The 14,558-nt window shown below is 38.0% G+C and overlaps 2 protein-coding genes across 4 annotated transcripts in view; one reads left to right on the top strand and one right to left on the bottom strand.

The window, feature by feature from the left end:
* The window catches only part of PCCB (propionyl-CoA carboxylase subunit beta), a 28,810-nt gene extending 26,647 nt beyond the window's left edge, over nucleotides 1-2,163 (bottom strand). Inside the window, exons 1-2 of one of the 3 annotated variants that reach the window (XM_081329095.1) lie at nucleotides 2,038-2,163; nucleotides 222-1,230 (exon numbers count right to left, since the gene is read on the bottom strand). In XM_081329095.1, the coding sequence (XP_081185221.1) occupies nucleotides 222-407 (186 nt within the window). In that variant the 5' untranslated portion in view covers nucleotides 408-1,230; nucleotides 2,038-2,163. Of the gene's footprint in view, nucleotides 1-221; nucleotides 1,805-2,037 lie in introns of those variants that run through there. The other 2 variants (XM_081329096.1, XM_081329097.1) reach the window with 2 other exon arrangements.
* SLC35G2 (solute carrier family 35 member G2) lies at nucleotides 2,053-5,488 on the top strand. Its single transcript, XM_081329098.1, has 2 exons — nucleotides 2,053-2,207; nucleotides 3,858-5,488. Exon 2 carries the CDS (start codon nucleotides 3,876-3,878, stop codon nucleotides 5,106-5,108), a length of 1,233 nt encoding a protein of 410 aa, XP_081185224.1. The 5' UTR covers nucleotides 2,053-2,207; nucleotides 3,858-3,875; the 3' UTR covers nucleotides 5,109-5,488.
* Nucleotides 5,489-14,558: the final 9,070 nt, after the last annotated feature.

Here is a 14,558-nt window from a genome sequence, read left to right as displayed (position 1 = left end):
TCAGGAATTCTGGGAGTTGAAGTCCATGAGTCATAAAAGAGCCGAGGTTGCCTACCCCTGGCCATGACTTTTCAATGGTCCCCAAGTGGCATCCTCTTAGCACTGGCCAAGACCAGACGTTTCCGCGGAAATCCCTGAAACGGCCCGCCAGGGAGCAGCCAGCAGCCACTGGCCCCGCAAGGGCTTCGCTCGCCTGCAGCAACAGGAAAGGAGGCGCTCACCCGCTTGTGTTGCGCGTCTATGCGAGCTTGACCGCCTCCGAGCAATGCAGCGCGACGCTTCTCTTGGATACGCTCGGGTACGGCGACGGTCCGGCTCCGGTGGCGGCTGCTGCTGCTAAACGAGCGGCAACCTCTCAACAGAACTCTCGAGAGAAGGAAGGAACGAACAGCACGCAAAGCAGCCATGACTGAGTGAACCGGGAAGACGCATGCGCTCTTTCCCTCCAGAGGACCGCCGGCCTCCTTGACCCCGCCTCGTTCTCTTACGGTGCGGGCGACAATTGGTTTGCTTAGCGCCCTTCGGGCTCTGAATTTGGAAATTAGCTATAAAAGATGACGGATTAACACCACCTCAGAAGATCCAAGCTTTCCAACAAGCGGGCTTAGTCTCATATTCTTCCCAACCTGACCTCTTCCAGATGTATCGGGCTTCCCTCACTACTATCCTGAGGCTGTCGCGGAGTTTGTGCTGTGTAGCGAGCATTGCTGCCGTCTCTGTGATTGTAATTAGCAATTGACCAAGAAAAGAGAAAAGAAATGGCCTTCTAAAGAAGAATGGAGCTGGAAGGGACCTTGGAGGTCTTCTAGTCTAGCCCCCTCCTCAGACAGGAGAACGTTCAGTAGGACCGTTTGTCTGCAGAAAGAACGGCCTGATTCATTTTAAATCCACGATGTGTGTGTTGGGAGAAATATTGTGTATTAACTTGTAAAAAAAAAGCTATTGAGACACCGTATCGGTAGAAGTATAGCAGTTATTAGTTCAGGGTTGCTGTCTGATCTTGTAACTAGTGAGTTTAGATGCAGGAGTGGCAGTTTCAAAGAAGAAAGAAGAAATAATTAAGCTGTTCAGGTTTTCTTGAAAAGAGCTGTTTTCACTCAACCTGAGATACAGCTTATTGAACAGATCACAGTTTCTGGGGTTGTATAGCATATTAAAGCAATCGGGACCATAGGCATGTGCAGCAAGTCACAGTGATGGGAAAATGTGAACATGATGTTACAGTGTGTACTTTGCCCGTGTGTACTTGAGTTCTAATATCTGAATGTAAGTACTTAAATTGCAGGATTTGTGTTGTGATCACTTTGTGCTCCCGTCCTATTCTGCCCTAATGGCTTTGGACCACAGTCTTTGAAGGAAAACTATTTTGTTTTAAAAACAAGGTTTGATTTTACCAGTTTCCAAATCACGGCTTAAACCCACTGAATTGTGGTACTTTTGCATCGAATTATACGTATAAGGTTGTTAATAACAAATGATGAATAATTGTATATGAATGAGGTAAATGAAAATCAAGGGTAGGTAGCTTTTTCATGCACAATATTTTGAAAGTTATGTCAATCTTTTAAGATTATGCTTTTTTGCAGGGATTCAGATTAATTACCTCACAATATTTTGATATAATCCAGTTGCTTTTGGTGAGGCTACAGCAAGAGAAAAGACTATTGAATTATCCTATTCACTTATTAAACTGACCAGGAGGGACAAATCAGTAACTCTCTTAAACACTTTTGTTTTCAATCACTCTCAACAATGTTTAGTTTAGGAAAGCCTTGCTATTGATAAATAGGTAGCATCTCAATTAAACATCTGTTTCACTGCCAGAATAACTAGTAAAAGCAATACTGATTCTATTCCGCAGTCCAAAATGAAGGTGTTGTCAAATGCCCTTGAGCTCTGCTGAGCATGCTCACTTTCCTCTTAATGTCTTCAGTGCATTTGATTCTTTAGTTGTATTCTCTCTTTTTCTGTGAAGGCAGATGTGAGAGTAGCTAAAAGATCTATACTACGGCTTCAACGTATACCCAGAACTGACACCATTTGCTCTATTTTTGACTTTCCCGTTCAAAGGCAACAATACCCAGTTCTATTTTCTATGAATTTAGAAGGGAGAAATGGACACACGGCTGAACGTTTCAGAGCAGCTTCCTTATCCTTAATATACTTGGCCTTTGGTTATTTTGCTATACAACGCCCTCTAACAAAAGGTAAAGGATTATTTTTCCAATTTTGATTGTATTCTCCTTTCTCTTCTTACATTACAAATTTAATTCCTAAATGTCACTACATGTTTATTTAAGCAAAATCTTTCTGCTTCTATTAATGTGCATGCAATTTTAAAGAAATATCTTTCAAACTGAAAGGATTTCACAGAGAATTAACATAATTTAAATAAATTGCAGTAATCAGCTAATATAGCCGAGAATTATGTTCCATATGTTACAAGGAACATCATGTTTCTGTTATTTGAAGAATTAATGAAACATAAATCAGCATAGCTTACAGTATATCTTTTCCCCTTTGTTTTCAGTTGATAGATTAGCATTTTTTTCTTCCTAATTCTTACTTCTTTAGTATTTCATAATATTCTAATCATTATATCTTGTAAATATTTCACAATTATAAACAATCATGCTTCGGTTTGAATAGATTAAAATTATTAATCAATTAAAAGGAATTCATTTAAATCACAGTCTAATTTATATTAGCATTTCAAACTGAAAGTATAGTAGTTGGAAGCATAGATCAGCACCACAAATATTGGAAAAGCTACCACTACTAAAGCTATTGCCTGGTGTGAAAACAAGTTGAGAAGGAATGGAACCTAGTGACTAGTATATTTCACATTTTTAGAAGCTAAAGAAATGACTGTATTAACATAGCGGCAAGAACATAATATAGTATTTCAAATAACCTATAATATTGGAGGACAATGGACATTTTTAAATGTATCCCCTTTATCAATGGCTGTTAGCTTATATATGCTGTCCTCTTAGAATATAAAACACCATGCTTCTGAACATCAGGTCTTGGGAAAACAGTGAAAAGGATCTGTTTTATGTTTACCATAAGTCACTAATGGGAAACAAGATCCAGCATTGATTAGGTCTTTAGTTTGATCCAACTCTCATGTTTTAAATGTGAAGAATAATCTACATTCTTTCAAGAAGTCATTGTAAATATACAATATTGTTTGTTATTAATCCCCAATGCAGTTACATATATTTAACAATCCTATGTCAAAATATGTTTAGAGGCACCATCTGAGCTGTTACATACACGTATAAAACTGATTTATATTCAGATTCAAAGCAAAATTAATGCTAATTAGATTTTAAAAGCTCATCAGATTCAATCATTCTAAAAATATTTGGAAGCATAAAAGTAAATGTAGATGCAGCAAGAAAGATAAACATCAAGCCTATTTTTTAAGTTGTCTAAATTAGCAGTTTGGTGAAGTGGTTAAGGCACCAGGCTAGAAATTGGGAGATCATGAGTTCTAGATGACCTTGGACCAGTTACACTCTTTCAACCCTAGGAAGCAGGCAATAGCAAGCCATTCCTAAAATCTTGCCAAGAAAACTGCAGAAGCTTTTTCAATCACCAGAAGTCAATACTGACATGAAGGGATTTCCTCCCCCTCAAAAAATTAACAAATACATTTATTATGATGAGACAGATATCTTCCCTTACAATTGATTTACTATATTGGTTTTTAGAATGAGACATTTCATTTCTTCTGAAAACAGGTTATCTCATATGGTAATAGAACATTAAAGAATTAGGATTATTCTAAATAGTCAAGATGTGCGACAATTTTATCAAATATATAAATATGTGTTTTTCTTTGCAATCAGTCCTTCTTATCTGATGAAATGGATTCTTCCAAACAATATCCAGTGAAAAAACGAGTGAAAATTCATCCCAACACTGTGACAGTGAAATATAGTTCTCATTATCCACAGCCTGGAGAAGAAGGACATGAGGAACCTAGTGAAGATAATGAGAGTTTTACAGAAGATAATCCAAAAAGAAGATTGTTGAGTGATGGACAACGAACAAGAAAGTCTTTCTTTGGAACAATTGACATTCCATTTCAGACGGAACAGAAATTAGAAGTCAACAAGAATGAACAAGGTCAAGATTTTATAGAGGGAAGCATTTTTCAGTCCAGAAAAACTTGGGCTGTGCTTTTTGGATCTGCTTTGGCCCATGGTTGTGTAGCTGTGATAACTAGACTTGCTGCTGATCGTTCCAAAGTGCCATCTCTTGAACTGATTTTCATTCGTTCTGTTTTACAAGTGTTTTCTGTTTTAGTAGTGTGCTATTACCATGAAGACCCTTTTGGACCAAAAGGCCATAGATTGAGGTTATTCTTCTATGGAGTATGTAATGTTATTTCCATTACCTGTGCTTATACTTCCTTTGCAATTGTTCCTCCAAGCAATGGGACTATTATGTGGAGAGCTACCACCACTGTTTTCAGTGCCATTTTAGCATTTTTACTAGTGGATGAGCGCATGGCTTATATTGATGTAATTACTATAGTGAGTAGTATCTTTGGTGTTTGTTTGGTCATGATCCCCAACATTGTTGATGAAGAAAATTCTATGTTGAATATATGGAAGGAAGTTTTTGGATATACAATGACAGTTATGGCAGGCTTAACCACAGCTCTGTCCATGATAGTATATAGGTCCCTTAAGGATAATGTCAGCATGTGGACAGCATTATTTACTTTTGGTTGGACTGGAACAATATGGGGAGCCTCAACTATGTTTTTCCTTCAAGAGCCAATAATTCCATTGAATGGAGAAAGCTGGAGCTATCTCTTTGGCATCTGTATATGTTCCACAGTCGCTTTTCTTGGGGTCTATTATGCATTGAGCAAATTCCATCCAGCATTGGTTAGCACAGTGCAACATTTGGAGATTGTGATAGCCATGATTCTTCAACTTCTTATACTACACATCTTCCCCAGTATTTATGATATAATTGGAGGAGCAGTTATCATTATCAGCATAATTTTCCTTGCGTGTTATAAGCTATCTTGGAAAAATTTTAAAAAACAAGATTACCAGGAAATATTAGATTCTTCCATTAAATGAATACAAAATTATTGTATTTTTATGTAGTGCAATATGGAATTGATATGACTGTGTGTGTGTGTATAGTGCTATTAAGAGCATATCATGATTTGTTGTTCAGATTCATGACATCAAGTCAGCCCTAAAACAGTTCAGTAGAGATGTATGAAAATGTCCTTTTATGATATGTGAAAAATGTTTAAAAATGTGAAAATTATGAAAATAATATTCTTAGTATACAGAAAGTGCCAAAGATTAATATAGACAGTTTTTGCTGTGAAAATGGTATATCTATATAATCATCAAGAACTAATCTCAGTTCAATGGAGTCTTTACTTTTTTATCCTTGGAATCTAGAAAACATAATTTTATTCTATATTTAAAATAACACAGTAATTTTGGTGTGGAATAGAAGTAAAACATAACAATCTTATTCCTTTACTGGTTATAGAAATAATTATATAGAATTTGTCTTTGATCTTTGGTATGTGGTTCATTGTTAAATATAACATCTGAATTGTGTACTTGCAGTTATTTTTTAAAATAAAATGTAGTCCTACTTTGGAACACCTTCATCAACAATTTGGATGACGGGATAGCAGGCAGGAATAGCCAACACTCCAGAAGATAGCTTTAAGATACAGAAGGTTCTTGACAGAGTTGAACACTGGGCGCTATCTAACAAAATGAATTTGATGGTGAAAAAAGGTTCTACATTTAGGCAAGAAAACCCAAATACACAGGTACAGTATAGGTAGTACCTCGGTCAATAGTACTACCGTGTTTTCCCCAAAGTAAGACCTATCTTGAAAATAAGCCCTAGCTTGATTTTTTGAGGCGGGCCTAATATAAGCCCTACCCCCCCCCAAAATAAGCCCTAGTTTTGGGGCGAGGTGCATGTCTAAAAATCAAGCTAGGGCAGGGATGGTGCTTCCCATTGCAGCCAGGCCTCCCATGGATCGACACTTTCCTCACTGGTCCACTTCTTCTGTGTCTGAAGGAGCAGATTCGTTCTGCAGCTAAGAATGGAGCTTGTGCTTGCATATCGCAGTCAGGCCTTTCCAGAAGGCTTGTGCAGCTGAGAACTGAGCTATGGATTCAATCCGTAGCTCGGTTCTTGGCTGCACCAGCCTTCTGGAAAAGCCTCTGACAGTGAAATGCAGGCCTGAGCTCCATTCTCAGCTGCAGAATGAAGCTGCTCCTTCAGCCACAGAACAAATGGGCCAGCTAGGTGGAGCTGTTGGTATCGCCGCCACAAGGTGAGTGGAAAAGACCCCCTCCCCAAAAATAAGACCTGGTGCCTCTTGGAAGCAAAAAAAAAAGACCGTCTTATTTTCGAGGAAACACGGTAATTGTGAGAGGGATCTTGAAGTCCTAGTGGACAATCACTTAAATTATGAGCCAGCGGTGTGCTGCAGCTGTCAAAAAAGCCAACACAGTTCTAGGTTGCATTAACAGAGAGATAGACTCAAGATCACGTGAAGTGTTAATACCACTTTACAATGCCTTGGTAAGGCCACACTTGGAATATTGCATCCAGTTTTGGTCACCACGATGTAAAAAAGATGTTGAGACTCTAGAAAGAGTACAGAGAAGGGGAACAAAGATGATCAAGGGACTGGAGGCTAAAACATAAAGAACAGTTGCTGGATTTGGGTATGTCTAGCTTAATGAAAAGAAGGACTAGGGATGACATGATAGCAGTGTTCCAATATCTCAGGGGCTGCCACAAAGAAGAGGGAGTCAAACTATTCTCCAAAGCACCTGAAGGCAGGACAAGAAGCAATGGATGGAAACTAATCAAGGAGAGAAGCAACCTAGAAATGAGAAGAAATTTCCTGAAAGAACAATTAATCAGTGGAACAACTTGTCTCCAGAAGCTGTGAATGCTCCAACACTGGAAGTTTTTAAGAAGACATTGGACAACCATTTTCTGAAATAGTATAGGGTTTCTTGCCTGAGCAGGGGGCTACTCTAAGTGTATAGGGATAACAAGCAATTTGGTATTTGAACAGATAAACTCAAGTTACCATTTTAGGACTCAATTCAAGACCAGAAAAATTATAATTGCAAAGGAAAAAAATGAGTATGTAGTCTGAAGATGATTGATGTTAATGAAAACCATGTCAACTTTGTAACATGTTTTATTTTATAAAAAAATGTGTTTAGGATTACAATGATCAAATATTTTACATAATTATGTGGTATGAATAATTCAACGATTTGATAATTTTGATTGTGATTATATGATCCACAAGCAACATGACATGGCTGACCTTATCTGTGCTCAGAAGCTATGTTGGGCTTGGCCCAACTAGTTTTGATGGCAATGACCAGCAAATACTAGGGCTATAGTCTGAGAAGTCAAAAACTACCCCTGAAAAAGGCTATAGTAAACTATTTCCACACTATTGCCAAGAAGTCATTAGCAGCTGTGCTTGACTGGAAGAAAACTTTTACGTTACCTAATACTTCTATGTTATTGTAATTCCAATATTTCAAGTATTTTATCCCATCTGAATGTTTTTGATTGAATGTCTGTGTAGGTGCTCAGTAGATAAAAATATCAGCCACATACTCCTTCACAAAAATACACAATCACCCCGAAGTATGGGAACTAATACTTAGACAAAGTTACCTGAGGTACCTGAAATAAATACATTTTCCACTGAAATGCCAATTCAGAGTATCAGAATGGAATATCCAGCAAATTATATGAATCTGGTTTTACTTTTTTAAATAAAGGATGATTTTAAAAAAGCAATTTCTAGCAGTCTATAAGACTTATGAAGCTTAATTTATATAATATTGTAAGAATTTGTATCCTATATATTACTTGATTTTATAATAAATACCAACTATGTCTTTTTTTTTCCTTAGAACAGACCATCACAAAGAGCAGCCTTATCTAGTCTGCATCACTGTCATAAAATCCATTTTCAATCTTTAAAAAGAACCCTGGAAAGACTTTTTCACAGGCTTCAGATGAAAAAAGCAGAAATATATTCTCATATACCTAATGATGAGAAATTGCTCCAAAATTCTAAAAATTGTAAATGGATAAAGGATAATTAAGATTGGATACAAAAATAATGGAACTTCCCAGTAAAGAATAGGTAGGAACACTGCCCAACGCCTGTCTCCGTGTTGCCAACATGATTGTTTCAAAAACAAATACTCTAAAACAACCTGGAGAATCATACCATATGTTCAGAAGGTATGGCAACCAGGCCTTTAAAGAATTTGCATTAATTATAATGTTAACAATTTTATTTAGTTTTCATGTTTTATATTTTAAGTCAAGACTTAAGTTAAAAATATGTTCAATATTTTAAGTTAACTGTATGAAGTTCATTAGGACAAGAAGGCAGGATAAAAACTGGAATAGTTTATTTATTTATTATTTATTAATTTAATTTGTATACCGCCCTTCTCCCAAAGGACTCAGGGCGGTGAACAGGGCAATACATAATAAAAAACAAGATACAAAAATTAAAAAGTAATTAAACAGCTATGCCCGTAAATAAATTAGTACACATTAAAAATTAAAACCGATTTATAAAACCCAACCGCATCCCATCAGGCCAGGCCAGCTTGTTCAAAAAGGTAGGTTTTGAGATCGCGCCGGAAGGAGCGGAGATCAGGAGCCATCCGGAGCTCGACCGGAAGATGGTTCCATAAATCCGGCGCGCCCACAGAGAACGCCCTCCCCCTGGGGGCCACCAGTCAGCATTCTTTGACCGGTGGCACCCTGAGGAGGCCCTCTCTGTGGGAGCGTACTGGGCGGAGGAAAGTTGACGCCGGCCGCAGGTGCTCCCCAAGGTATTCCGGACCCATGCCATGTAGGGCTTTGTAGGTCATTACTAACACCTTGAATCAAACCCGGAAGACAACTGGAAGCCAATGCAGCTCGCGGAGCAGAGGTGTGACATGGGAGTGTCGGGAAACTCCCAACACAACTCTCGCGGCTGCATTCTGTACCAGTTGGAGCCTCCGAGTGGTCTTCAAGGGTAGCCCCATGTAGAGAGCGTTGCAGTAGTCCAGACGAGAGGTCACGAGCGCATGAGTGACCGTACGTAAGGCATCCCAGTCTAGATAGGGCCGCAACTGGATAGGACATCCATCAAGGGAATTAAAGCAGTTTGACATGGATTATCACCAATTCAAAAGGATTAAACTGTCTTCTAGATTAGGTAATGTTCCAAATATCAAAGGTATTATTAAATGAATACAAAAAGATACAAAGATCATTGTCAATTTCAAAAATGGCAGGTGTCTGTGTGTATTAACAATTCAACTATGGAGGTGGTTAGTAGTATCAAGTTTTTGGGTGTGCAGCTGATAAGCAGATTAGCTTGGTTGTTCAACAGTGAGACACGGGTGAAGCGGGTACAGCAGTGTCTGCCTTTTCTGTGTAGTATGAGAAGACATATTTTCCTTCCCTTACCACTTTCAATAGATGGATGATTGAAAGCATCCTGTTTTATTGTATTACTATGTGGTTTGGATGTATTACTGTTTCAGACAGGAAGGTTGTGCAGAGAGTGGTGAGGACAGCAGAAAAGATTACTGGAAGTTCACTTCCTTCTATCCAGGGCATAGCATATAAGCGATTTGGGGGTCTATAGTATTGTTGGGAACGTTACACATTCTCTCCAGTTACACATTGTCTGATCAGTTTTCTTTGTTACCTTCTGGGAGGAGGTTTCGCAGTATCCGAAGCAGAACAACTACATTCGGTAAGAACTTTATACCCTGTGGTATCAACCTTGTTAACTCTCAAGACTCTTTTTCTGCTATGTATTCAAAATGGACTGTGATTAATATGTATGTGTGTGTGTGTGTGTGTTTGTGTATGTATACATGTATATGTGTGCATGTATGTGTGTGTATACATACATATACATATACACAGACACACATACAGGGCATCAGAATTTCATTTTTTTAATGTGTACCAGTGTGTTCACAAAAACTGACAGTAAAGATAATCTTATATTTTATTATGATAATGATAGTGGTATACTAGTGGTATTATAATTGCCATCTTTAAATGTTGAAACAACACTGCTATCAGAAGAAGCTAGGTCTCTAATTTATTTCCATTAACCAGACTAAACTAGGAACTAAGAGAGCATATTATTCTATTTGTATCTCCCAGAATCAATTATCAGCTAGGAATGGAACAGGACAGGGAGTGTATTGTGTTCCTGCCTTGCATGTGATCATCCCACAAGCCTCTCTTATTCTGTAAAATCAGAATTCTGGTCTAGGTGAGCCTTTGGCCTACCCAGCACAATTCATACATATTTATGAAGGATCCAGTAAAATTTGTAGAGGTAAAATTGGACACCATAGATGTTTGATGCAAGAACAGAATCAAAATTCAAGGTGATGTGGCATTTTCTATTCCCAATAATTTGATCTGAAATTCATAGATTGAGTGTTCATTATTCATTTCCAATGGTGGACTGTTAACAGATTTGTATAGTGTACTATATTAAAAGTGCTTAGGTTCTTCTCCCCTGCATGACCTATTTATGCCACAATCCTATGTACATACAGTCTAATAAATTATAATATACTTCCTCCTTGGTAAAAATATACATTAATTATAAACTGACAAATAATGATAGATTACAGGATTCTTCTCTTTTCTTACTCCTATATTTTAAATGCTCTGAGCATTAATTAATTTCCAAAACCATATAAACCCTCAGACATTTAGCAAATTTCAAAGGATAATCCTTGAAGAATAATGCTCTGAAATAGAGAAGTAATCAATGTTCAAAGGGATCAATCACCTTATCCTTCTTGATGCAGGTAAACTGGAAAATGTGAGGACCACTGATCAATTTCATTATCTTCACCAGTCCTGCCATTTTAGAAAGCACACATTTAATGTCAAAGCACTAGTTATCTGGCCAAGCTTGTATCCCCATAATGTAGTCCAGTTGTAAGATTTCTTCCTGATCTTCAGTTCTTCGATCCAGTTGAGGAACAGAAGACAGCATGTCATCTGACTGCACAAAAAGGGGAAAACAACCAGCAATAGCAGGTAGGGGAAAGATTGCTTGTTAGAGCTGATTCCCCTCTGCCTCCCGTGTTGCTATGGTGACAAGAGACGCTGTTGTTTGCCTGGGAGCAGTTGCCAAACCCTTGAACAGGTACATTATGCTGAGTTCTTGCCATTCTAAGAACTGATATTTCAAATCCACCTTTCCTTTTTATGCTTTTGCTTCTTAATCTTTTGTGCCTTTTTCTCCTGGTATAGTTAGGATTGCATAGCTCTGAAAAAAACAGAACACTTCATAGCTACTTATTCTGCAAAACCACACAACCATTTTATATTGCCATCAGAAGAGCCTGATCACCCTTGATCAGACAGAATTAGCCCTGTCTCATTTCTCGCCCACATTTTAAGCAATCTACAGTATATAAATATGCCCCATTCTGGAAAATACTGTAGTCAGATTTTTCTACTAAGAATAGAATAGAATAGAATAGAATAGAATAGAATAGAATAGAATAGAATAGAATAGAATAGAATAGAATAGAATAGAATAGAATAGAATAGAATAGAATAGAATAGAATAGAATAGAATAGAATAGAATTATGGAAGGGACCTATGGAAGGTCTTCTAGTCCAGCTCTCTACTCAAGCAGGAGAACCTATACCATTTCAGACAAGTGACTGTCCAGTCTCTTCTTAAAAAACCCCAGTGATGGAGAGCCCACGATTTGTGAAGGCAAGCTGTCCCACTGGTTAGTTGTCCTCACTGTTAGGAACTTTCTCCTTAATTCCAGGTTGCTTCTCTCTCTGATCAGTTTCCAACCATTGTTTCTTGTCCTGCCCTCTGGTGCTTTGGAGAATAATTTGACCCCCTCTTCTTTGTGGCAGCCTTTCAAATACTGGAATACTGTTATTATGTCACCCCTATTTCTTCTTTTCTTTAGACTAGCCCAGGGGTAGGCAATCTTGGCTCTTTTATGACTCATGGACTTCAGCTCCCAGAATTCCTGATCCAGCCATGCTGGCTCAAGAATTCTGGGAGTTGAAGTCCACGAGTCATAAAAGAGCCAAGGTTGCCTACCCCTGGACTAGCCAAACCCACGTCCTGCAGCCGTTCTTCATATGTTTTAGTCTCCAGTCCTTGGACCATCTTAGTTGCTCTTCTCTGAACTTTTTTCAAGGTCTCAACATCTTTTTTGTAGTATGGTGACCAAAATTGGTTGCAGAATTCCAGGTGTGGTCTGACTAGGGTTTTAGAAAGCAATACTAATACTTTGCGTGATCTTGATTCTATGCTTCTGTTTATACAATCCAGGATTGTATTAGCATTTTTGGCTGCTGCTGCACACTGCTGGTTCATAGTCAAGTGATCGTCCACTAGGACTCCAAGATCCCTCTCACAGTAACTGTTTTTAAGCCAGGTCTCACCTAATCTCTACTTATATCTTTGATTTTTCCTGCCTAAATGTAAAGCATTGCTTTTATGATTTATGGCTCAGTGTATTGTATAAACTTAGTCAATTGTGGTTTCTTCCATATATTGTTAAACCTACTATGGCTTAGTGTATGCTGTGAAGTAAAATGATTCATGAGTAAATATATCATACATACATACATACATACAAAAAGTAGAAGCAGCAACGGTTGCTGCAGTTTTATATGCAGCTTCTCACATATCTCTAATCTTATAATGGCTAGAGATTTGCTATTTTTTATTTGAAATTTGGGGATCTGGACTAATTACAGTAGTGGACTCTTAAGAAGGTGAATGGGGCTATAATGCATTTAATCCAGGATAGTAATTAGCCCAGTTCTACACATTATCTCATAAAAGAAAATGAGACAGCAAGCAACAATGGCAGCTGTTAAAAATAGTTCCCTTTTTTTCTTGCTAACTCCCTCTGGATCATCCAGCTCACTAATTTATCCTAGTTCAATCAATAAACTAAAATTCTGGTAAGCAATTGATAAGCATCAAAAAATAACATGGAACTCACAAAACTTCAGGAGCGTTTGGTGTCTTAACAGATGTTTCAGGATACTTTTTTCATACCGGTATTAACAAAAAATAAATAAATAACCAAATAAAACTCAGTCTGTTTATAAACTGATGAGAACAGTTGCACTATTAAAGCCATATTTGGCAGTAAGGTAAAGGTAAAGGTAAAGGTTCCCCCGCACATACGTGCTAGTCGTTTCCGACTCTAGGGGCCGGTGCTCATCTCCGTTTCAAAGCCAAAGAGCCAGCGCTTGTCCGAGGACGTCTCCGTGGTCATGTGGCCGGCATGACTAGATGCCAAAGGCGCACGGAACGCTGTTACCTTCCCACCGTAGTGGTCCCTATTTTTCTACTTGCATTTTTAAGTGCTTTCGAACTGCTAGGTGGGCAGAAACTGGGACGAGTAACAGGCGCTCACTCTGCTACGCGGCACTCGGAATTCGACCCACCAAACTGCCGACCTTCTGATCGACAAGCTCAGCGTCCTAACCCACTGAGCCACCGCGTCCCATATTTGGCAGTACCCTATCTTAAAAGAGACTGTGAATAAATGGGTTTCCTATTGTGGGAATATTTTCTTAGAGATTTTGCAGATTATATAGATTTTACAATTAAAAATAAATGCTTAAGAAAAATTCACAAATTGATTAACAAAGGAAAACTTTTTAAGTTGGTTATGGGAATGTTCACTAATTAATTAAAGTGGCAATCTTATGCATATATGTTTGTGTGTAAGATCTAATATATTTGGTGCCACTCTCCTTTCAGTCATACATAGCTGATTTGGATATTATCAAGATAGAATCTACCCAATCAATGTCTGGAAACAAAGATCCAATTGAAGGTCCCCCACCTATTAGGAACGCTGGCGGGATGGAGCACAGGCATTCTCATTCTCCTGTACAACAAGTTGTCCAGAAGCAAATGTAGCCCCTTTTATTATGCTCCTCTGGCTATTTCAAAAGCCCTTCAGTGATAAAGATGGCTTATTATTGTTGCCTGGTTAAAAAGCAGCATGCTATGAGGTTTGTAGCAATATTCTGATACTGTTATTGTGCTATTTTATGGTTATTTTTTATTGTATTTTGACTTGTAAACTGCCTAGATTTGATCAGATTGAAAAGGATAAACGTCATAAAAAATACATAAGAAAATAAGTAAGACTGTAAATGTGGCAGGCCTATTACTCATCAGACTTGGTATAATGGCTATTGCTACAGCATTTAAATAGAAAGACTGCTTGGCCAAAGCATATTTAAAAGAGAGAAAGTCTCTTTAACAGAATATAATTCTAAGCAAGCATTCACAGCACTATACTATACATGTTGCTGCGGATGTTTTGTACCAATGATTACATTTATCAAATTTCTGAGGTCCATATTTGTTGCATCCAGAGAACACTGAATACCCTTTTCAGGCTGGACACAAGAATAACTAAAATTGAGGTTAGGGCATGAAG

The sequence above is a fragment of the Vipera berus genome, assembly GCF_964194415.1.
Source record: "Vipera berus genome assembly, chromosome: 5".
Taxonomy (NCBI): domain Eukaryota; kingdom Metazoa; phylum Chordata; class Lepidosauria; order Squamata; family Viperidae; genus Vipera; species Vipera berus.
This window is presented reverse-complemented; position numbering and strand designations above follow the sequence as displayed.

Bases quoted from the DNA above. Each gene is read 5' to 3' on its own strand.
- SLC35G2 (XM_081329098.1), top strand. From the start codon at position 3,876: ATGGATTCTTCCAAACAATATCCAGTGAAAAAACGAGTGAAAATTCAT.